This window comes from Cebidichthys violaceus, unplaced genomic scaffold (assembly GCF_023349555.1).
Source record: "Cebidichthys violaceus isolate CVI_PGR_0920_01 unplaced genomic scaffold, fCebVio1.0.p SCAF_5, whole genome shotgun sequence".
Lineage (NCBI taxonomy): Eukaryota > Metazoa > Chordata > Actinopteri > Perciformes > Stichaeidae > Cebidichthys > Cebidichthys violaceus.
Window position 1 is genome coordinate 9,427,968 of NW_027176705.1, and position 25,066 is coordinate 9,453,033.

Below are 25,066 nucleotides of genomic sequence, written 5' to 3' on the forward strand. Positions count from 1 at the left end.
CCCTTTTGTCTCTCTGTAGTTGAGCAGTAGCGTCCTTTTTGGCTGCTGCTGAAAGAAAAACACTAATACTGTTGATTAACTTACTCGCATAGACTTGCACAAGAGAGAAAAAGGTAGGAGAATAGTAGTGAATATGACTGAGGCCATGTATTTCCACTCTGATGAATATTACAAAAGAAAAAAAAAAGATATTTCGAATGGAGTGTTGAAATGCAGTACTTAAAGCAGGTATCCATGCATTCATTGACTTAAAAGGCACCAGGATCATATTCTGTGGGATTTATATTAGTTTTAAAAAAATAATATTAATAAACTTGGATAACTCTTAATTGAGTCTTTTTCCTGTTCTCTTTGAAAATCATGTTTGAGTGAATGTTGAGTTCTTGATGAAACATCTATTTTATGAAATGTCATGAGAGCACTTTGTCTTAAACGATCACGAATCAGAATGAGTTTAAAGATAAAAATCCAACATGTTTAAATAAGTGCTCTAATTGATCAGATGCAATAAGAGGTTTAAGCATTACCCTGGGTAGAAAAAGACTTGTTGGATATATTCTCTTTTCTGAGTTGTATTTTTAAGATTACACAATGTCGGTTCCAATTTTAGTTTACGTGTATGTATTTTACTTAGTATTACATTATCAATGTCAGCAAGATTTAATGGAAATGTATTTGGCACAAATACAATCCAGATATACAGGATGGTAAACTACTCTTTTAGTGCAAGATTTCACTATGACTATCCTTTTTTATTTTTAAGTTGCAAATAAAAAATGAAAAAATACTAGAAAGTATGAAGTATAAAATGTATAATATTTAAGTTAATATGTAAGTTGATCCCCTTGTGTGGGTCACGTCCTACAGGTTTGAAACCACTGCATTCACCCTTCTCTCTAATACCAAATTTAGTCAAATAGGGCATTCTGTCTTCCAATCAAAATGTCAACCAAGTGAGTAAAACGACTGTGAGAGAAGAGGCAAGACAAAGATTCGTCTCCTGTGCTTTAACTAGAACAGTATGGTTGATAAAGTGCAATATGTAGCTATAAAAACATCTGAATGAATAGTAATTAAAATAGTTATGGTAAAAGAAAACCGTTTAATTCAATGTGGAGCAACCACTGAACGGAGGAGACTAAAAGATTCAAGGATCGTATCAAAGATGGGCCATTGAGGTGAAATAAAGGAGAAGTGTCCACAGTCCAGCTCTGATGTTCAAAGAGAATACATAAAAAGATGGAGGAATTCAAATGAAACCTTGAGTTAAAATCAAAAGACAAGATCAAGTGCAGAACATACTGCAGACATAAACCAAGAACATTTCTAATCACAGAAATTACTTCTTAATATTAAGGCTTCTCTACAGGTTGTCACCCAAAATAAATAATCCAAAGGAGTGTTTCTTCAGATGGACGTTTTTTACAGTAGACCGTTTCCTTGAATAAGGAAAAGCACAGGTGTCAAAAGCATCATTAACGATGGCTCTGCAAGGCAGGTGGCCCCTCATAACATTTACTTTGATTGTTTACACCTGTGTTTTTCCTATTGTGGTCAAAATGCCTTCCATAAAAAGGCCTTTTTGTTTTTGTTTTTTAGTAAAATGCCTCTTATTGAAAGGTGTCACATAAAGTTACATAACAAATATTCTGCCATGATTTTTGCCCCCAGCACTTTTTTATAGCTGAATTGCAGTTTACAATATACAATTCAAATTTCACTTATTTTTGTTCTTTAATTTGACAATTTGTTTTAAAAAAAGCATAAATCATAAAATTACAATTCAGAACGATTTCTTCACTTGAACTTTATTCTGGACAGAAAAGGTAGGAATAGGTTTTTGACCAAGTAGGGAAACTCTGTGGCACTACGTCTAAATTAGTAATTATATTCACCAAAAACTATATATCTCTGAACAGTTAAATGTATTAAGTGTGGAAAAATAACAGACTATTCAGTGGGATCTGGTCTGTTAGAGTAGCCTGAACTAATGATCTCAATATTTGTAAATTGTTGGACTACAGTCCACTTGGCAGGTAAATATTTTAAAATACATAAACATCCGATTGATCATTGTTCATTTAATGTGTTCTCTGATAATATAACAAAACAAAGCATTTAAAAATACAATATGACATGCTTTATTAAGACTCATCCACTTTTTTGTATTGCACAAGGATGCTTTCAACCATCCAAGATCAAACCATATTTGATGATGCAGAAGATCTATGACAGAAGTCCCAGGTGTTTTTGTTTTTACCGACTAGAGCATAGTGTGGTTATTCGAATAAAAAAATACTCAGGAATGTGTAAGTAATGTAACAGCAGTGCAAACGATGTGCAGAAACAGTCAGGCAGAAGCAAAAGGAATTCTTTGTAGTGCCACGGAAAAATGTCAACAAATGTCTTTCACCAAAAACAACTTTTGCACAAACAAAAATCCATTCACCCCAATCTGTCCAAACCATTATTATCAACCTGTAGCTGAAGCAGAAATAAAGCAGCCTTTTGAGTATCAAAAGCAGAGAAAAATTTGAATACTAAGATCCTTCAAACAAAATACAAAAAACATTAATTTAAACTCTAACCAATGACAGGCGTACTCCTAAAATATGAACACATATACAGAATCAGATCTAAAATGCCTTTTTTATCATTCCATGTAAACAAATGATTCTCCTCAGTAACTGAGCTTATTTCTCTCTTTACAACTTGTCCTTCATAGACATGACTTACCGGCTGTGGCATGAACGAGGGACGATGTCTGTGTCCAAGGTAGTACCTGTACCAATAAAGTGCTAATACACCACAGACAGCATGCTCAGGTTACAGTATACATTGCCTCTACTCTGTGTCCAAAATATACTGGTGTGATAGAAAAAACAAAAACAACAAAAGAATAAAGGCGATTCACCACTTGACCACATTTCCTTCTAAAAGTTTTTTTCAGACCTATTCAATTTGTTATAGCTTTGGTATTTAAAATCATTAACAATCACAGTGTGATGATTTACCGAAATGCCGCCCCCTGTAAGAAGTTACAGTTTTGCACCAAAATAAATATTCCTGGTAAAGCAGCAGTCGCTTCAGTTTTGCCACTGAGGCGATCACCTTTGATTCAGCAATCAAACCTTCCTCTGAAAATAAAAATCACAAGCCTGGTCCCACAGATTAAGCATACTTCATTCCAACGCTTCAAAAATGTTTGAGCTCAAATTCTCTGCACGATATAAATGACAGTAAGAAGAATACAGAAAGCTATAAATACAATAAATAGTTTTGTTCAGTACTGAAAGGGACTGTGGAGGAAAACAGACCCCAGGGTCAAACAGTCTTCTTGTCTTTAAAGCAGAGCCTCATTTCAAGCCTGACGGTCTTTTGGTCTGGTGGTGTAACCGAGAGATACATTCATTCACTACAAGGCAGCAGTGGAGGATGTGCGAGTTTGTCGCCTGAAGGAGTCTCGCGGTGCTTCTCTCTCTGACTGTAAGCTCCATCTCGTCCTCTGAGAGGGTCTGTGGGGATGCAGCAGGCTCTCCTCCTCGAGCTGTAAACCGGCAGCTCCTAGATCTTGGTGACATAGTTGTTGGGGAAAAGTCCCTGCTTTCCACGAAGTCGTCCTGTCCACCACCCGGATGCATCTACCCAACAAACATGACTAGATTAGAGGCCCATTTCAAGCTGATATCTGACAGACATTCAAGTACATTTCAATATCACGGAAATTATTTTTTTTCAAAAGCAAGCCCTCTTACCCTCTTTGATGATGTCAATAAGTTCGTCAGCATTGAAGCTGAGCTCGTCTGTGTCCTGAGCGTCGTAGGCGTATAACGCTTTGCACTGGGGCACCTGCGGTTTGGGTTTGGGTGCAGGTTTGGGTCGCCCTCCTCCCGGCGCAGGCCTGCTGGCTGATGGTCTGTGGGCCCTGAGGCGTTATAAGAAAAAAGAGGAAAACCACACGACGGTAAACATCTGCAAGAAGGTGCCTCAGTGGGAAAAGTTCAGTTCACTGTACTGCAGTTGGCTGTGAAGTTAAGTCAGAAGAAGCTGTTTGTAGGTGGTGTTTTTGTGTGTGCATAATCACCATCTTGTCATGTGAAAAACATTTAGACTCCAATTACATTTTTCCACAGCTGTCAGAACCACACTGTGATCAAATTCAAAACAAGGTGTGTTCTTTATTTTCACCTGACGGTGAGTGTAAATGCTTTGTGTTTATAATGCCTCCTGCCCAGTTTGAACAAGCTGTTGCTGTTCACAAATCAGCCACAAGATGGTGATCGACTACACACTTTCTTTCACAAACGCACAGAGACTAGAAAACGTTTACATTTCAGGAAGCCTTTCAGAGCAGAGAGTGTTGATCCAGAGTCAGTGGTACCTTTAAGATTTCTGTGTATTATTCTGTATACTGGCTGTTTTCATTTATTACGTATACTGTATATACAGTACATTCTCTTTTAAAATGAGTTTGTAACACAATGCCAAATGTAAAATTGAAGGATGAGAGTGAACAACTTAACTCAACTGTTCAACTAACTGAGGATCAAATTAATCAGAACAAATTAAGTGTCAATAGTTCCATTTTACATATGCAATATATGCATTTATAAAGGTAAAACATTTAGGCCTCCCAGTGACATTTGTGTTCATGAAAGCAACTTCCATCTTCAATGTTCATCTCTTTGATAAAAATGAGGCATCAGAAGAAGTGCACAGCAGGGATTCTTTCATTACAAAAACGTATTCAAGGATCACATGAAAGATCTATTGTACTAAGATGAATTGTAAAAGAATTCCCATTTGATATAGAAGAAATTGAGCAGCAGCAGAGAATTAAATATTAGTTGCGGACTACAGTCGGCTCCTTTAGAGAGTTTGAACTTTGCTTTCTTAGCAGTCAAGAAACCAAAATGTACATGAGAAGAAGCATCAACATATCCTGCTGCTGAAAGATTTTCTAGTCTTTAACCACCACCCAAAACACTGCAAACTCTCCAACTCACATTCCTCCATTTGAAGTTGGCCGTCTGTCTCCATTGCTACAAAAGAATAAATCATCCAAATTATGCCAAATTATAGAAACACAAGGGTGTGCATTAGAGTGTGTGGGCATATAAAATATGTGTGTGCATGTGATGCGAGTCACTGCGCCATACTGCCTTAAAACCGCATCACATTCAGCAGTTATATACACATTGTAGAAATAAAAATATACAAATAAATGATCTTTTTTCTATTAATACGTTTACTAGACACAGGAATGTTAAATACCTAGTGGGAGAGAGCTTTAAGTGTGAACTAAATGCTACACGGTGGAGTCATATTAGGCTGAATGATAATTAGCAGCATACGTCAGCTATTAAAGTGGTCTCAGGATACAATTGTGTTAGTCATACTCATCAGATTCCCTGTAATGGAAATAGAAAAGGGGGTCTGGCCTTTTGGGAAAATGATAATCAACACTTTTCAGGCCATTCAAATCTCAACACCACAGGACCAACAAACAAAAACACAGCATTGTCAGCAGCATTCACTCAAATCACACACTTTTAGTTTTCTTTAGTAGTGTGACACTAAGATTTTCCATTTTTAGGCAGTGAGACACTAACACATGATTCTGGTGGGGTTTTTTTTTTACACAAGATACCAAAAACAGCTCCAAAGAGGCAAAAAACTGTCCAAGTCTCACAACTATCTAAGACAGTTAGGAAGATCACAGGAAGGGTTCACTGATGTTGCATTCAGTGTAAATTTATCCACCTTTGCACAGTAGCAAGTCCTTATTCCTGACATGTCATCTATGTGCATGTGTGTGTTATTTTGTCTACTCCTGTATTTACTGTGTGGTTGGTGTGCTTTAATTTACTGTGTTTTGTGCCAGTGTCTCACCCTGCAGCTCCTTGATCAGGCACCTTCAGACAGTCCAGGTTGGGCTGCGGCCGGCTGCCGCCTCGCTCCTTCAGCTGGTTGGCGTTGCTGGGCAGGAAGGGGCGTGTCGTGTTTCCGGTCGGGGGATTCCTCTGGTTGTGATGCTGCGAGTTCCTCTGATTGGCTACGTGGTTGGTGTTTTTAGGGCCACCATTCTGGTGAGCAACTGCAGCCAAAAAAACAGAAGAAGATTGTTTTAGACAGTCTACATGGATGCAAGAGAAGCCTGTTCAGATCCTGTGAGATGGCTGATGTACCTGGAGGTCCCGGCGCCGCCCTCGAGGGGGTGTTCTGGTGAGTTCTGGATGCATTGGAGCGAACCTGAGAGAAGCTCTTCCTAGTGGGGCCTGAGGATGAAAGAAATAAAGAAGAGAGGGGATACATTAATGGAATAATACGTGTATAAATAGTTGAGGTGTATCGGAAATGGATGTGTATACTTTCGAGATGGAACAGAGTCATTTCTGTGAAAGTAACAAGTAAAAGTCCTGCCATAAAAGTTGAAAAAAAGTTGTGTTTCAATGAGTTCATCATCATTTTTAACTTTTTATAATGGTAACACCAACAGATTAATAATACAAATTCATGCGTTTTAAAGTTTGTGTTATATGGAATTAAAAAAAATAAAAAAACATGAAATGAGATGTAGTATTTTAAAGAAAAACGTCCGTTCAAACAACAAGATATTATCTATTGTGGCTCTCACAGTCACCCTTTTCTCTATACAAACATATCATATGTCCTTATATCCATAACATTGCATTAATTAACGTAAAAGCATATCAAAATAAGAATTGCTCATCATCCATAGGTTATATGCTTCTATAGGTTTATATTCTTAACACTCAGATGTCTGTGCTGTCTCTGAATATGCTGCCGAGACCAACTGCTTTCAAGTGTTTCGAGTCATAAGGCTGAAATCCGAGTGATGAGTAGTTATTAAAAGTTTTCTGATGTCGTCAGATTCATGGGTCAACTTCAACGTGTGACTTGATTCCACCCCTCAGGTTAACGTGATCACATCTCGCTGTGAGAACGAGGTCATTGCTGTACTTTGGGTCTGTAAATACTCACGCGTGTTCTTCGGAAGCCCGGGGCCGACGCTGACCTGCAGAGATTTGCTCGAAGGCTTCAGTACTGGCATGTCTCCCTGACCCCCAATGAACAGGACCTGCCGGGAGCCGCCCCCGCTCAAGAAGCCCCAGTTCTCCTTCTTCAACTTCATCTCCAGTCTGAGGGACAAAAAATTAAGTTTTGTAGAGCACAAGCCAAAATAACGCTCTCTTTAATTGGTCCCTGTGACTTCTTTTGGTCATTATTTTTTAAATGTTTCACTCTGCTTAACCAGTGGTTTCGAAACGCTGACTTATTAGCAATGAGGGTTTAGTACCACTCTGATTTAAGTTCTAATTAATACAGTTAAACTCAATAAGTTTAGTTATTGACTGTGGCTGATTTATTGTCAAAATGTTAGCATGTTTACTTACGTGTTACTAAACTTGAGAGGTAGCTTCCTCTGGGTTTTCTCCTCAAACCTGCGGGCCAGTAAGCTGATGAACTCTGTCTTAAAGACACACTCCAGCAGGCTGTCGTACTCCTGCTCGTGCATGATCATGAAATCATCCTGCATTGTACTGCAAAAACATGAACATTTAAAACTTAAAATCCTCATATTAGCTGAGACATGAAGCAAATCTCACTGGAAAAAAAAAGTCATTCACAAGGTTGTTTTTTTAATGTTTTAAAGACACTCCACTGCAGCTTAACTGTTCGTTTTGATGGAAGTTAAGATGGAGAGTCAGAATCATCTTTCACATTTGCATAGAAACAGAGGGGGGCTCACAAAGCGGCTCACATCTGAAGAGGGAAGGCAGCTTGTGCCTGTAACCCACACAAGGATACTTTGTTGCTCTCAAAGAGGTGGAGTTTTTCTCTGATGAGCTTTTTACAACTTGCTTCGCTCATTGCACCACCTGGTCCATATTACCCCTCTGACTCAAACGCCACATGCTCTGATTTCTACCTCTAAAACAAGATATACAGCGCTCCCATCAACAACAAAGGCAACAAACAGTCTGTCAGTTCTTTGTATTATTTCTTTCCATTTCTTTGTAGTCAACTCGGTGACATTCTTTAATGAGAATGTTTTTGATTGCATATGATTTAGCAACATTTCTGAGATGTTGACCATCAGTCAGGCCTGCACACAAAGGCACAGACACACAGACATATATACAAGAGACAGGTTTAACATACACACATGTTTTCAATGTCCCTTGAGTGACATTTACAGGAACATGGGAACTTGTGTGAATGGAAATCCAGACTGTGTCTTTGAAGCAGATGCATGACTTTCTGCAGTGCGATGTGTACAGATTATATGGTGGGCCCATACTTCATGTTGAGCCGCCATTGTCTTGTTTTGGAAACAACTAATTATGTACTGCTATACTTGTACACATAGATTTTATGCTCACAACAACAGAATAATCTTGTGCCTTGTATATGAAGCTATACAGTCTATGGTATGTAGTGAAAACACATTCATTGGTGGCGGACTGTGTTGATTTTTCTGTTTAGTCATTAGCACCCATAATGCCTCTGGAGAGCTCTGGGTCCCAGTGAGGACTGTGAGAATCAAGACATCAGCTTCAAAGTAAAAGCATGGGAAGTTTCACTGTATTCGTGAGGTGACTGTGGATAAGTGGAGAATCAGAGGGTCGGCGGTTCGATCCCCGGCTCCTGCTCTACTAGTCTCACGTCAATGTGTCCTTGAGCAAGACACTTAACCCCAATTGCTCCCGTAGCTGCGTCTATGGTGTGTAGATAGATACTGAATAGTAAGTCGCTTTGGATAAAAGCGTCTGCTAAATGACCGTAATGTAATGTAATGTAATGTAATTCAGCAGAGTGGGATGGAGTTTGCAAGTGCATCTAACTTTAAACCCTTTTTCCGAAGGAACCCTGTCCGAGAGACATACCAAGAAACATGTTGTTGCTCAGTTGCAAAAAAATTATGTTGCGATGTACTGCAAGTCTTGGTATTTAGGCACTGTTTTTATTGTTTTTATCTTATATTATGTGTTGTGTTTTTTTCCCTGCGATATGCTCTTTCAATCAGGAACCTCTTGTCAATGTTTTAACAACTTGCTTTTGTATTTGAGTAGACTAATGTGGTGCTCCTCACGTAAGCTGTGTAAGCTTGACAACTTGATGACTGTCCATGACCTGGAAATTGTAATATACCTAAATGCAAATGCGGCAAGAGTTAAATTGGTGCTGTAGCAGCAGGATGCAGGGCTTACATTTGACTTATGTACGTAGATGGAATGAGCACCAAATTTGTTTATTTGGAAGGGTTTTGTTTGAAACATGTGGTGGTCATAAACTGTACGGGGGAACATGTGATGAAAAGATATTTGGTGCTTGCTTGAACTAAAGTGAGACTCCATTAAAACCACCTAAAAGGAATAAAATACTTGAGCAGAATCCTGTCTAGAAAAAAGTAACTGAAAGCAATAGTGAAAAGCTGTAAGAACCTGTGTTTCAACTGTTGACAGGGAGTTTATGTTGATATCTGATACAGATGATGTAATACTTCTAGTAATACAACCCCATGTGTCTCAGATTTGAGGGAAATGTACCTGAAAGATACTGCCAAGATCTTGTCCACATCAATCCGCCTCTTCAGCACCTCTGTAACCTGCCCTTTCTCTGGTCCCTGTTTCACCTTTTCTCTTCCAATCAGGTACACAGACTTTGGGGTCAGGATCAAGTCCCTCTTAATTCCCTAAAAATAGCAGGAAAAAAAAACAGTAGATCTCCATGAATGTTTTTTCAGTTGTTAAGAGACAGAAGCAAGCTGCAGACTCAAAGAGACCAACCTTGAAGCGGCGGTCATATTTTGTGACTTTGTCGGCGAAATCAATCTTTTCTCTCTTGGCCAGGAACTGACGGAGCTCAGGCCTGTCATCCATGCCCAGGTAGTCACCCACAAAGTTTCTGTTGAGGCTGTGTCGCCGCCTCTCCTTCCGGTTCAACAGCAGGTCAGAGGCTAGAACCAAGAGAAAGAGAATGAGAGATGGAGACAGAGGAACTTTGACAGTAGAATACAGCTGTAAGATGTTGCGCCACTCACCTTCTTCCCTCATCTGGACATACTTCTTGCGGGCCATGTATTTCCTCCAGGCTTTTTGGATGGTCCTGGCGTAGCCATCGAACTTGCGCTCCCTCGTCTCTTCCAGCAGAAAGAGCTGTGAACAAAAACAAAGAGAAACGACATACAGTAAGAGACAAGCACACCTGCTCAAACCCAAACACAGACACACCTAAACACATGGACTGGAAGGAATGACTGCACATACATACTGAACATTCCTGGGTAGAGTTGCACAAAGACAAATCTAAACATTTAGATTTTTATGGCTTTTCAGTGTATGAAAGGAGGTTTTACTCCTAACTACTTTACAGGCAGTGTCATCATCTACATCTGACTGATTGGTGTAAGGGGTCAAATCGCTGATCTGCTGAGAGATTATTTTAGCATCAAACAATATCACCAAGACCTTTTCAACTAAGCTACAACATTGACTCTGTGTTTCCGTTGTCAAAACATGTTAGGAAGGGATATTCTATTAGCCAATTCTGAACAGGAGGAATGATTTTGAGTAGTGTTTTAAGACTTAGCTGAAATAATGTGGACCTATCCTTTACTGCAGGATAACTTATTGATTAGGTTTACTGGAATACGGAAAAATGTTTGATTTGTTTCCGATCATCAGCACATTGTTTTGTACTGTTCGGTATGATCAATACACCGCTTACCAGTATCCACATAAAGTAAATAATTTATTCTTTGGCTGTTAGGTGATATCACCACTTCCTGCTCAAGGAGCTGACTCTGTACCAGCAGACCACCAGTCTATGTCATTTCCTGGTGGGCCTCTAGACACGCAATCACACTCTCTGCCCTCTCCCTCCCAGACTAAACATCCTGCCCACTGCAGCAACAGGCCTGGCATCGACACGGCCGGCCACAGGCTGCAATGTGACAGGACAGGAACAAACCACAATCAACAAAATGCACTGAGACATTAATTGAACAGTGACACCACGTAATCATTGAGGCTTCAGTGTTTTTTACCAGACGAGGGATTAAACTTCCAGGTAACAAATCTAATAACAAACAGCTGATGGGTTCATGTTTGTATTACTCAGTGATGAATTTAGCTCAAAATGATCATTATTAGGACTGCAACTAACAAATATTTTCATGATGAATAAATCATAATAATAATAATTTTAATAATGTGATTAACTGATTAATCAGTTAGTCCGCAACAATTTACTTTAAACCCCCGATTTGGCATTTAAAAGCACCTTACAAAGATTTAATACATGGCTACAATAAATATGACTGACAGTAAACCGCCGCTCATCCATCACCACTTTGACGGAGAAAGTCTTCTCCAACATCTGGCGTGGCGTCAAACAAACTTGACTTATTACATCCAACATAAAAAAAATGCTTCAGTCATCCTACTAATTAGTAGGTGTTAGTGTCTTATCAGACAGAGAGGCTTGTTTTGAGAAGCTTGGCAGCTCATTTCAGCGGTCCGCCCTGTGTGATATTTGCGTTTCACAAGCACACCTCAATGACTTGGACTCTCAGACTGGCAGTGTGGGGGATGGGGAACTCTTGGCATGCACGGCTGCAATGAATGAGTAAAGGCATTCAGGATCAGCTGTAAGGCCTGAATTAAAACTAAGATGTCTGTGTATTAGCTTACAAACATACATCACTGTGTGTGCAGGCTCCTTCGTGCACGATGTGTACAAATGTTAATAAGTGAGAGCACGGGCATTACACAAGTGCTGCTTTCATAGGAATCATGAAAAAAAAACGTAGTTATGGTGGAAAAAGACAAGCCTTTACGATGTCCCCCCAAACTCTGCAACCACAGTCTGTACTTGTGTTTTAGTTCCAGAGCAGTGTTGACTCAGTGCTGACGTGGTGCAAGGGTCGGGTTCAATCTCCTCCCCTACATCAGGGATTCGAGCATGATTTGGGACACTAGTGCCCTTTTATGGTGTTTATTGTAAAAATGGTGAGTTCAGTTTTTTCCCTACAAACAAAAAGGCTTTTTGCACGCCAGCACACACTCTGACATGTGATTTGAGTTCTACTTCTGCACATAAATAACATGTGAAAAAAGTTTTTGCTTTGTAGTACATTTTTCTGGATTGCTTCCTTGTAGAGACGTGGCATAAAGTACAAAGACGTAGCAAAAGAACGGGATCTGACGGCGGATGTTAAACATACCGACTCAGGGGCTTTAATGAAGATCTTGGTACGTCCAAGCTGGAACTGATCCTGGTCCATGTTGACAGAACGTAAGAGATGAGAGACGCCTTGTTTCTCGTCTCCTCGCCACGTTGGCCAGGACTCTTTGGTCAGGATGGCGTACCTGAGGACCAGGAAGTTCATTAGAGAAAAAAAGTAATTTACACGAGGAAGGACGTGGGTTTGGACAGAGGGTCATGTCACAATATGACAAACTTTAATGTTGAACCAATTCAACATTTAATTCCATTCCAATAACTAAAGTCAGGGTATTTACCAATCAGATACCAGCTCTCTCTTTCACAAATTAAAAGTCTGTGTACCTCACTGTGTGGCCAATCAGGTCATGATTTTATGGAAGTCGAAATACTGTTTTTTATAAAGACATCAACAGAGAAACTGTATCCAATGTGGATCAGTCACGTCATGACATGTTGGCCAAACTGCTTAAAGTGTAACTTCGGTATTTTTCAACCATATTTTCCCATGTCTTTGTGTCTATGTGACTAATGGGGCAGATCATTTATCAAATTGGTAAAGCAATGAGCGACAATGCTGCAGCAGGTAGTCGCTAAAAAGGCCGCAATGTAATAGTTCGGAGCAATTTCTGCCAGTGTCCAGGTCAGTATCAGGCTCACTCCTTTAAACCAGATTAAAATCAGAAATAAGTATGAGCTCACTGTGAGGCTTGTTACCTGTTGAGGAACTTCTTGAAGACTCTGCGATAGGCGTATCCAGCACGCCTCACCCTGATGTTTTCCTTCAGACCCAGGTACTCCACTTGGTGCTTTACTCTTAAGACACAAAAAAAATGATCAACATTAGAATATAATTAACAAACTTCTTTCTGCTCTTAATCAATTATGATTAATCAGTTATCAAAATGACTGCTGATTAATTTCATGTTGATTAACTGATTGTTTCATCTTTAAATTGGAGTAAATACGTATATATATATATATATATATATATATATATATATATATATATATATATATATATATATATAAAAAGTTTCCCTTCCCCGCCTTCCACAGTCATGTTTTAAGGTTTTGTTCTCTACTTTTGACATTGTGATAGTTTTGTGTTGTATGTAATTATGGATGAGAATAAATCAAAAGAAAAAAAAAAGTCCAGACACAAAAAAGAATAACAAAAAAAAAGTAATTTACTTTCTCAGTACTTTAAGATATCAGCTTTTAACTTTAACTCAAACTTCTTTTACCAGGTCTACGGTGCATGAGGCTCCTGCTCCACCAGTGGAAGGTATAATCATATGTCATTGTATGCAAACTGGCTGCGTTTTGCAAACTTTTCCCTCAAACAAAGACCTTAAGCACTACTTAGTACACTCAGACTTCCTGTGAAAACAGCAGTTCCGGTGCTAATTAATGAGCAACTCTGCACCCGTCTCACAACAGGAAGGTCATAGGCTCTGAACAATACAACAGCACTCTGTATCTGAACATGTGGTGCCCAAAGCCTGTGAGCAAGGAGGAAAGAGCGGGGAAACTGAAACAAAGGGAGAAAGAGGGGGGGCAATGTCTGAAAAAGGTCTCAGATGACTTCATCTTTGGACGGACAGAAAACATCCAAAAAAGAGCAAAGAAATAAAACAACTTGAAGCAAAAGAACAATGATTGTTTTCTTTTTGTGTGAGGATATTTAAAGAGTTAGACAATTTTCTATTATTTCACCTTTATTTATAGATCATAAATATATTAGATTGTCATCAATTTATTGTGTTAATTGCTAATGGAGATTTTAAAAATACATTTAAAATTACATATTTTTTCACAATATATGTATTTTCAAAAGACAGAATAATATGGCGGATGTAGGATAGTCCTACATCCCTAGTCTCTAATTGTCGGTTCCTGCTCAGAGTTTACATGTGACAAATCATGTGTTCACTCTTAAATGTTACTCTCACACCTACTGTTAGTGAGTGAGCCACCTGATAAATATATCTTTTTATCAGCAATCAGTTTGATGCACACAGGCTCTGGATGGTTTGTAGTCATGAGAGACTGTGAGGACATCAGGGGACACAGCGGGTCAGTCACTTACCGGCTCTCCTCCCAGTCTCTGGGCTTCTTGGTTTCGTTAGGTTTGATGCAGCGGATGTAGTGTGGAGTACATTTCATCAGTGTGCTCACCAAATCGTTGGCTTGTTTCTAAAAAGGTGCAGTCAGAGAAAAGATCAAGGAAGGTAATGATGATACTGATGAACATATCTCATGAAAACCCAAAAAGCTGCGTCTGAATAACTGACTAACTGCTGAAGGACACATCACTGAACAGCAAACACACATTATCTTTTCAAAGGCCTTTACCACAGCAACCCTGATAAAGAAGAGGGACAGGTACATACTGTTTTCACACACACACACACACACACACACACACACACACACACACACACACACACACACACACACCTTTATTTTGCTGCCTGCAGTTGTGGGTCGACCCTTCTTTTCAGCGTTGAGGTTTTCTGGAAACAGTGCTCTGATAAAGGCGCTGTTAGAGGACAAAGTTGAGGAGATTGAGTTAGGACTGACACAGGAAGGCAGGTGTCATCCTTGTATCAACAAAATCAGAGTAAACAAAATATAGTGTTTTAGAGGTGAAAATAATGTTGAGTTTCCCTGGCAGCCAAAAACAAAAAATGCAGTTAATGATTAAAGAACCAAGGACCTTCGACTAAGGTCAATGGTTAAAATTCCTGAACCATTTGGGAAGGTCTGAGTTGGGGGCGGGTGGGAAAACAAGTGTGTGTGTGTGTGTGTGTGTGTGTGTGTGTGTGTGTGTGTAGTCACACTATGCTGTATTCATACAAACAACTCTCACCAAGGCCACACTGCTCCATAGAGGAATGTATGTGATTATTTGATGCTTGATGACATACATTTTTTTATCACTTTTAATTGAAATTTGAGCTTTTGAGAGGAAATATAAAAAACAATGTTAACTTTCTCCTAAAAGGGCAGAATTTATGGAGAATAAAAGCATGTCATACGTCTTCTTTTAAGTCTCTTCTAAAAACATACTTTGATCAGAAAGCTTATCCTGGTGTTATCTGAGCTGCCTGTTTATTCTTTTGGCTCTTAATTTCTTGTTTGTTATTTTTAATCTTGCCCCTCATGTATTTTATCGTTCACTTTGGTATTTTATTTAATTGTTTCTCGGTGAAGCACTTAGTACATTGTTTTGATAAGTGCTTTGTAATTAGAATTCATTGTTATTATTATTCTTACACTCCCTCCAGCAAGATTACAGAGTCCCAGTACACTTGGATTTCAAGGAATAATATTTTGGTCTAATCCTCAACGTACAGTTCATAGTTTGTAGTGTTTTATAACATCACGACTACACTATGATGTGTTGCTGCTGGTCAGAATGTAGCAGATATTTGTGAAGTTTACATATCCTCGGGTTTCTCTCAACTGAAGACAAACACTCAACTAATTTCAAGAATATTTTAAAGTAGCTCAGGTTTGAACCCTTGATCTTCTCAAGGCCGTACTGAGCCACACTGCAGCCATTCATAATAATGATTTAGTATCTCAAGTCTCACATGCTTGTGTATCAGCACTTTCCTGCATTGAGGAAAAGTGCAACACCCACTTCTAGAGAGAGTAGAGGCTTTTGTAGTTTTTCTTTGAGGTTATGCTGTAAAATGAACACTTTCAATTACATATTTAAAGGCTACACATTCAAAAGGCTTACCTACATTATTTGATGAATGAAAAGAAAGTAATCTAAAATTAGGATCTTCAAGAAAGCTCCTTTTGTGATCAGCACATCTGTCATTCAGGCACAAAGTATTTAGCTCCTTTTGAACTGTGTCGGCTGTTATTGTTGCTTTGAAAACTCACATAAAAATGTGGAGACTGTCAGGCCTGGTCTGAAGTTGACACCCACTGCTGCTTAACATTCGGCTTATTTAAACTTGCTTCGTTTCAGCCTTTGGTGTTTATCAATTCATTGTTTTCTCAGTGCTTTTTCATATCAGTATTTCTTAAACTCCATGCCCTTTCTGGCTTTCTCCCACATTCGTATTTGTTTGTTTTTAAACTTCCGGCTCAGAGCTATGGACGCAGAAGAAAGGATCAGCAGGCTGTGTGTACAAATGAACCAGAGGTCTGCTAATACTGTCCAGCTGACAATACTGGTCACTCCTTTCTTCTCTATTCAGACCTGCTGCTCTGAGGAATGAGGTCTGCTTCCTTCCTTGTCAGGCTTCCTTTATGTGTGACCGTGCCATACTCTTTTATCTATGTGTGTATGCATGCTTGTGTGCCTATATGTGATGTATACTGCATGTGTATATTTTCCAGCATGTGTCTGAATGGGATTTTGATGTGTCCTCCTTTCATGCCTCACGTAACGAGCACACAAAGGGGGCGAGCAGTGGCTGAGGCCTGCAGGGGTTACACAGACAATGCAGGCTGTTTGCACAGATGGCCACTTTGACACAAAGAAATCCCAAGAAACCAAAACACAGGGGAGACCAGACTCCATAATGCAGCCCCACAGAGAGACTGCACTTGTAAGGCCAGACTGGGTAGACCCCAAAAGCTACATATCTGGAGCAGAAGCCAGGCGTGATTCAGGGCAGAGGGCACGACATAACCCGGCCCTGCACACTTCTGCTATGTCCCACCAGCTTCCAGATGCACTGGAACATCTGAAGCTCTCATTCAGATGTATTCAATTATAACCATGTGCATCACAATAGAAGACTCCCTTTAAGTGTGAACCATAGAAATCCTCACCACATGTCAGTGCAATGTGCAATTACTTACATTTCACTGCTCTGCATCAGCTCAATGAGGTCAGTAAAAAGGACGTCTCGGTTCCTCTCGCAGAAACCCTCTGCATCGTAGGACACCTGGAGGAGAGACACAAAGAGGCATTTCTAAAGAATCATAATTATCAAAGAGGACGAGGTTGAACTGTTTGAAACCTCCAACAAAATGACAGATGACACCTGTGTGAAAATAAAAAGCTGTGACTGATATTGTAGCTAAAATCAATGGCTTGAATTTCATGAGAAAAGAAAGTGATGGATAGCAGATCCAAGTTTTACACCTCCCTAGGATTAGCTTCTGTATAAAACTAGCAGCGGTTTAAAAGTATATAAATTAAACCGTGTTATTTCTGCTATACTGTAGCCTGAGACTGTAGGAATGTTTTGAGTCCGGTCATGGGAGCCCCTCGAGTCTTTATGGCACAGCTCATTAAGCCTGCGGCATGTGTGCCAGGCTGAGGCCACCACATATCTGGAGAAGGACATGGGACAACCTCGGCCCAAACCGCCAGAGTGAAAAATAAATGCAAAAAAGACGAACTGTAATATCTGAATTTCATGAGGCTGATTAACATGTATGACATTGTTAGACACTGTTACATAACAGGAGGGACTGTAACTATAAATTGAGAGGAGAGAAAGGTGGTGTTAGTTTAGACGGGGAAAACTTAAAAGGGCGAAGATGACGACACCGACTCCAGAATTAAAGTTCCAGCTGCATAACTGGTATTTATGACAGATCATGCGACACCATAAAAAATGACATTTTAATAACTTTCTATTTCTAGAAGTTGCCGTCAGCTCCCTGCTGAGGACTTTATGCATAAAACATTACAGTTTCTAACATGGCAAAGGCAAGTGTATGGAAGTTGCTGTAAACCTTATACTGAACTCGTAATCTTTTGGTTTTAAGAACTAAGGCATAGGAGTACATTTTTCTTTGCATGTTAATAAGAAAAACGGTTAAGATAAGATAAGATAAGACACACTATATTGTCCCCCAGGGAAATTTGACTTGGGCTCCAAGCTGCTGCATCACACAATACACGTGCAGGCGTCACAATCCACATGCACGCATAGAACATAGATCATACATACACTCATGCATAAACATGCTTAAATACTCATGTTGACAATAGTTAAGATTCATAAAACCAGGTGTAATCCACACATATAATAGATAATCAATAATCAAGTCACAATATATTAGGTTGTCAGTATTCACAAATGTTTCTGTAAGAAACATGAATTATGAGATATAAAGATATTTTCAAGCAGACGGGAGTGTTCTTTGTCAAAAACAAGATGATGCAAGTTGTCAGGGTGAGCTGACAAACGACCCAAACTCCCCCAAAATGAGTGCAGCGTTTTAGATGAGCACGCTCAGACTGACCTTCCCAGCGTAGTGGTGGATGATGAAGCCCTGGTTCCAGCTGTTGAAGTGTTCGTGGGTGTTGATCTGGACTCGGAGCTTCTGCAGCATAGTCTGGTCTGCTCCCTCGCCCACTGCGTGCATGGTGGCGCACACATCATCCAGGATGCACATGACGCCAGGAGGACTCTGGGATCACGCAGAAAACATTGCACACTTGTGTCATCACTGGCTCTAAAACTCACCAAGACTTTTCAAGCTAGGACTTTATCTATTTTGAAATTCAGGGTTTCTTTTTTTTTTTGGTTATATTTGTAGGTAACTCAAATAGACACTCCAATGCTTATATGTACTAGAGCTGGAACAATTAATCGGTTGACAGAAGATTATTCAAAAACAATTTTGATAATTCAATAATCTTTTAGAGTCATTTATCAAGTAAAAATTCTAAAACTTTAGTGGTTCCAGCGTCTCCACTTATTGCAGGTTTTCTTGGTCTTTTATGATAGTAAATAAAGTACCTTTGGGGTTCAGAACAAACACATTTGATGACGTTGCCTTTGGCTCTGTGAAATTGTGTTAGACATTTTTTGCTGTTTTCTGATATTGTATAGACCGCATGATCGATTATTCGATGATGACAATAATAAAATGTTGCAGCCCTATTATGTGCCATTAGAAGTTAGAAGAAAAAAAGCTACAAATGCTATAAATTGTATAAACTGTACATGTAAATCTAACAGTGGAGCAGCTCAAGCACAGCCTCTCTCTCTCTCATGCTGACCTATTTGGCTCCATTATGTTCTGAGATGATCAGTAGACTTTCAGTTTGCACAGCTGCAACAGTGTCTATAAGTCAGAGAACACAAGCCCCTGTTAAAAGGACACATGTTAAGTTGTCACTGGACAAACTAAAGTGGGTCTGTTGTAAAGAGCTGAAGTGTCAGGCACTGATACAGATCCCCTGCTCCTCTCTTGTTGTAGATTTCATGGATTAGACCTCTCAGTGGGGCAGATAAATCAAATTAAGAGGCATGTCGGCATGTTTAAGGAAATTAAGCTACAAGTCACGGAGCAGAGACTTGGCGGGAGTTTGCAACTCAGTTTGGAGCCAATAAAACAGATGCTCGTTATTAAAGATCATATTCACGGTTCATTAAATTGATGCAGAGAATAATAATACTGTGTTTTTACAATCTCTCAATACAACTGTGCTTATTATCTCCAAAATGAAGGTTGTATTTTTAGTTGTAAAATTAGTTAAAATTGCAAAATAGGGCATTTCTAAAACATTTGACCTATTTTCTAATAATCTATAAATATAAAGCTAGCACCTGTAACACATGAGCTGCAACTAATGCTTATTTCACTTATTGATTAATTGCCGGTTAATTTCTTGAAATAAAAAAATTAAAACAATCACAATTTCCTAAAGCCCAAGTGACGTCTTCAAATCACTTGTTTTGTTCAAACAACAATCGAATACCTGAAGGTATCCGGTTTATTATCACAAAAGACACAGATCACCTGCAAATCCTCACATTTAAGAAGCTAGAACAAGAACATATTCAATATTGTACTTGTACACTTAATTAGCAAATAATTGCTGGTTCATTTTTTGATGATCAATTAATTTGACTTGTCATTTCAGCTCTATCCATAATTGTCTATTACTGTGTGTTATCCACATGCAGCACTTTAGTATTATATATGGTTTAGTATTTATGTAGGGTTTATTTACTTTGCTCTCGATGAGGTCACAGACAATCTTGTTGTTGAAGTACTCAATCTGAGTCCACTTGATGCCCTCTTGCACATACTCCTCCTACAAAAAGAGACAGGAGTCAAAATATAAAACATGTAATGAGGCAGCAAATTAAAACCATAGAGACTAAATACAAGAGAACACTTTGGAGGAAGTTTACCTGCTCTGCCTTCAGAGTCAGCTCAATGAATATCTGCTGCAGTTTCTCATTCACAAAATTGATGCAGAACTGTTCAAATCCATTTTTCTGATGAAGAGAGTTAACGCAGTTAATTAAATCCACACAGACTACGTGAGATAAGTATGAGTACAGAAATCCACTAAGTACATGTTGTTAATTTTAGGAATCCAAAGTTCTTGCTAACTAAAATAATACAAAAACATTTAGTTTGTCCGATCTCATCAACAATACTTCCCATTAAGCAAACTAAACAAACAAGTAATCAGATTAGAAAAGCTTGAGATAGAACTTAATCCACATACTTTATAAATTAGATCCTTTGTGTTTAATCTGTTTAAATGTTCAAAGTTAATACCTGTTAATCTTTTATTTAGTTTATTCGTTGCTGCGGGTTAAAATTCCAGCAGCCACATGTCGGCCTCTGAAAAAGCCAAAACACTTACTTGGAAAATTTCAAATCCGTAAATGTCCAACACTCCGATATTAAACTCCTGATGATCTTTCACCATGGCTTTGTTGATGGACTGAAATCAAAGGATTGTGTTCCCAAAATAAATCTTCATTATACTGTAGGTTATTACAGCTTTGTCACTTATGAACACTGAAATCTAATACTGTACAAACATGTAATCTTACCTCGACCAGGAAGTCAAACACTCGTGAATGCAGGGCTTTGGAGAGGGCGTCACGTGTGTGACAAGCCTGCTCTACATTCAGCGTCACGTCGATGGACTCCACTGTGCTTCCCCACTTGCTGTCCATCTTCCGGCTCGTCAGTTTCTCCTTCAGACGGTTCTGGTCAATTCCAAGCAGAAACGCAGGAAAGGCTAGAACTGTTAAAAGACAGAAGAGACACGAGAGGATAAGACAGAGTGTATAAATAAAGATGTATAATTATAAATGCTCATTTTCCAAACATAATCTATATTTGCTGTTTTTTCAGACATACATATATAGATATAGATATCTAAATCAATATATATTTAAAAAAGTATATTCATATAATTACAGTCAATTTGGCTATTTAAGCATGTCTAAATGCATATTATGCTGTTCTGTAATGCTGTTCTGTTATGATAAACTGAGAAATAGAGCAGCATGTTCATGGATTATGCTCTAAAAAACAAAGAGACATCTCTTATAAAACCAGTATGCAAATCAACATTCATTCGAAAGGCTGCCTCATGTGACCTTTGCGTAGCAGAGAAAACCACTGCATATTTAGAGCTCCAATATACCTTTTGCTCTTCATTTACAAATCAGAAAAGCTTCTACTGGTAATCACAATGCACAAGTGTGGTGTAAAGCCACAAAATTGCCACAAACCCTTGAAATAAAAGAGCGTGGAGAACACCAGAGATCATTTGTCCCGACCTGGCGTTGATATTCTCCTCTGAGAGCCCCTCCCTGCCTTATTACAGTGACTCACTTCCCCGAATAGGAAATGGCTCTCAGGCCTGCAGACTCACTTCGTCTGGGAATGCTTCAGACCACTGCAGTAGCTCCCCTTATGGGACATAAGGGTGTGACTGACCATACGCCAGCTTAAATCAGGAGGAAAAGTCATTCTTTGTGTTCAGCATCAAAAGTATAAATTGTACACAAAGGCTGTGTACAATATGTGTATTTCGGGAACAATGCTCATATAAGCACAAGTTCCCCTGCAGGACATTTGTTAGTCAAAGAGGCACAGGATGACGAGAGGAATAGGAGGGAGTCATATCCCATAGGATGTGACAGATACAATGATTCTGTCACTCAATGCTTCATTTCTGCAATATTGACTCTGCTTATCTAATTTTAGATGTTTGCATGTGGTGCAAGATAAAGAACTAAAGCAAACCTTTCACAACTTTTTAAGAGTTCCATCTGCAGTGAATTATGATGTTATCATTGAATATTTTCTGGTGCCCCAGAGGTTTATAAAGGAATAGTTTCACATTTTGGGAAATTATGTGCTTTTTTTTGGCCAAAACTTAGATGACAAGATTGATACCAATCTCATAGTTGTTCACTAAATATAAATCTAAAGCCAGCAGCGAGTTAGCTTAGCTTAGCATAAAGACTGGATACAGGGGGAAACAGCTAGCATGGCTCTGTTTAAAGGTAACAAAATCCACCTTCCAGCACTGCTAAAGCTCACCAATATGCATGTTATATTTTGTTTGTTAGAACATTTTTTAAAAACGCCAAGTTGTTGTTTTATTAAGGGGGTTATGTGTGGGACTATTTTTGCAACAAGGCACAGTGACCTCTTTGTGCAATAGTCTTTGTGCTTAGCTGAAGGTCAGTATTAAACCAAAGGTATCTGTTGAAAGGTGCATGTTAAATGATGCGGCTGTAAAAAATGACATCTTTGGATTTTACTTAGTATGCACTTAATTACAAGCAGATAGAGAATGTATATGCAATATTGTGACGTAGGGGATCAAGTGAAGTCAAAAACTGACGACACATAATGCCAAACCCAAAAATATTCCTAAAATAGTCATTTTTACAAAACAGCACGTCACTGCCGGGATCAACTTACTTTTAACTAAATAATACCCCAACCAGCCAAAATAATGACCAAATTAGAGGTCTCAACATTTCTTTCAACAACAGATGACGCACTGACTCTTGTTGCTGAGTGTAAGTCGAGTGAACTTGGCTCGCAAAAGTTTCATATGTGCAACACACTGCAGTTAAAGCACACAGTAAGTGAGACTGGAGGAAACAGGAAAAGCAGAGATTATGGAGTGCTGCTGTTACGTCTGCACAGAACAGACCAAGGCTTTGTACGCGGGCAACTGCACTCTCATCTGCATCATACGGACACAGCATGAGGAGCAGGGTAAAGGAAAAGAATAAAAAAAACAAAAGACGAACAAAATGAGGCAAGAGAAGGCAAAAGACAAGAGGACAGAAGGAAAAGTATGTTTCCGAGTAATTTATAGTCAGACAGTTGGCTGCAGCCCTGCATTAACACAATATAACTTTAAAGAGTGAAAGTGGTGAGCGGGAAATACCCTCCAAAACCAACCAGAGAAGTGCAGCTCAGGACACTGAGGAGAGGAGAGACACTCCAAAAGGCAAGAATGGAATGAGAAGAAGAAATTTACCACAATTCAGTCTCAACTTGAACATCAGCACCATTGTCTTCAACCTCAGTCGTAACCAAAGAACTGCATCAGTCTTTTTAGCCACACTAGCTATGTTGGTCATCCACTTCTTTGGTCCAGACTCAGCAACTATTTATAGATTGCCATGTTTTTTTTACGTACATTCATGGTCCCCAGAGAATAAATCCCACTGACTTTTTTATTTTTACTTAATCTAAATAGATAACAAGCTATTAGATGGATTGGCACAGTATTTGGTACAGACATTCATGTTCCCCAGAGGATGAATTAAAACAACTCTGATGATTTCAATACTTTTCTTTCAGCATTCATCATTTGTTTAATTTTGTTAATTACCAAATACCTACAAAACAAGTGATTTTCCCATCGGCCTCAGCCGTTAGTTCTAATTAGTCAATGTTAAACTCTAAACTAAGATGGCGAACATGGTAAAAACTACACCTGCATTTTAGCATGCTGATGTTAGCATTTAGCTCAAAGCCCTGCTGTGCCTAAGTACAGCCTCAAAGAGCCAATAGCATGGCGGTAGACTAGGAGACTAGACATCGGCATGTTAGCATTCTCATTACGAGAATGTGTTAGCATTAGCTTTTATCTCAAAGCAAAGCTGTGCAGCTTCAAGTGAAGCTTCAGAGCCAACATTCAACATCTCAGTTAACTATTGACTGCCAAAACGCACAAAGGACAATTTTTATTGGTCCCTCCCGGCTAATTGTTTAACATCAAACAAAAAAGTTAATTTTCAGAAAAAGTTTTAATTTGAGCTTTGGTTGTTACCTGTGTTACTGTGAACCATTATAAAAGCCTACTTACACTCTTCACTCTCCACAGCAGCGTAGTTGCCTGCTTCCTTGAAATTTATATTTCCGAGGTGCAGGACTCCGGCCACAATCTGAAGCACCATGGAGCGGTCCTCTGCAGAGATGCCGATCACACCCATGGCATGCTGGGAAAAGCAAAAGAAAAGGTCATGCTAAATCATTGCTGCAGTGTGGGTTTACGCACTCCTGTGGTACCTAGCTCATGTCCTCTAATTACTCCTGTTGCGGTCTCACTGGTAAACAAAACCAGGAGGAGATTGTTGGAAAAGAAAACAAAAGAGGACTGGTAGGGAGTGAGAGGAATGGAAAGAGAAGGCTGTGAGCCACATGAACGTTGGTATGAGGTTCATAGACACACACACACACACAACACCACTGAGGGTGGTAAATTATTGCCTGTTAAACAGAAGGAATCTGACCGTACCGTCGTCTCCTGGAAGTCACTCTTGTCGTTTATGTCGTCCACTTTGTAGGAACCAGACTGATTGAGGTAAGTGTAGTAATCAAGGCTTGTGATTCCCAGGCTGCTCTTCTGCTCTCCACTGGCTCCTTCAATCAACTGCAGAGCAGAAATGAATAGTGCGGATGTAACAGACATGTTCTTGCACAAAGACTGTGTGTAAAGTCACTTTTATACATTTTCAGGCTTATATTTATGTGATGTGCTCCATTTTGCATGTGAAGAAAACTGCAGAAAACTATATCTTCCAGGGGC

The 25,066-nt window shown here is 39.2% G+C and overlaps 1 protein-coding gene across 2 annotated transcripts in view; it reads right to left on the minus strand.

Annotated features, from left to right (window-relative positions):
• Positions 1-1,792: 1,792 nt before the first annotated feature.
• Positions 1,793-25,066, minus strand: part of myo1ea (myosin IEa) — a 46,524-nt gene continuing 23,250 nt past the window's right edge. Inside the window, exons 8-29 of one of the 2 annotated variants that reach the window (XM_068730392.1) lie at positions 24,776-24,910; positions 24,344-24,476; positions 21,045-21,241; positions 20,852-20,932; positions 20,388-20,474; positions 20,204-20,287; positions 18,484-18,651; positions 17,086-17,171; positions 14,716-14,797; positions 14,345-14,451; positions 12,970-13,068; positions 12,254-12,398; positions 10,070-10,184; positions 9,816-9,985; positions 9,576-9,721; positions 7,419-7,565; positions 7,006-7,163; positions 6,189-6,278; positions 5,893-6,097; positions 5,007-5,042; positions 3,756-3,925; positions 1,793-3,641 (exon numbers count right to left, since the gene is read on the minus strand). In XM_068730392.1, coding sequence (XP_068586493.1) covers positions 3,565-3,641; positions 3,756-3,925; positions 5,007-5,042; positions 5,893-6,097; positions 6,189-6,278; positions 7,006-7,163; positions 7,419-7,565; positions 9,576-9,721; positions 9,816-9,985; positions 10,070-10,184; positions 12,254-12,398; positions 12,970-13,068; positions 14,345-14,451; positions 14,716-14,797; positions 17,086-17,171; positions 18,484-18,651; positions 20,204-20,287; positions 20,388-20,474; positions 20,852-20,932; positions 21,045-21,241; positions 24,344-24,476; positions 24,776-24,910 — 2,718 coding nt within the window. In that variant the 3' untranslated portion in view covers positions 1,793-3,564. The remainder of the gene's footprint in view (positions 3,642-3,755; positions 3,926-5,006; positions 5,043-5,892; positions 6,098-6,188; positions 6,279-7,005; positions 7,164-7,418; positions 7,566-9,575; positions 9,722-9,815; positions 9,986-10,069; positions 10,185-12,253; positions 12,399-12,969; positions 13,069-14,344; positions 14,452-14,715; positions 14,798-17,085; positions 17,172-18,483; positions 18,652-20,203; positions 20,288-20,387; positions 20,475-20,851; positions 20,933-21,044; positions 21,242-24,343; positions 24,477-24,775; positions 24,911-25,066) is intronic. The other variant, XM_068730393.1, reaches the window with a different exon arrangement.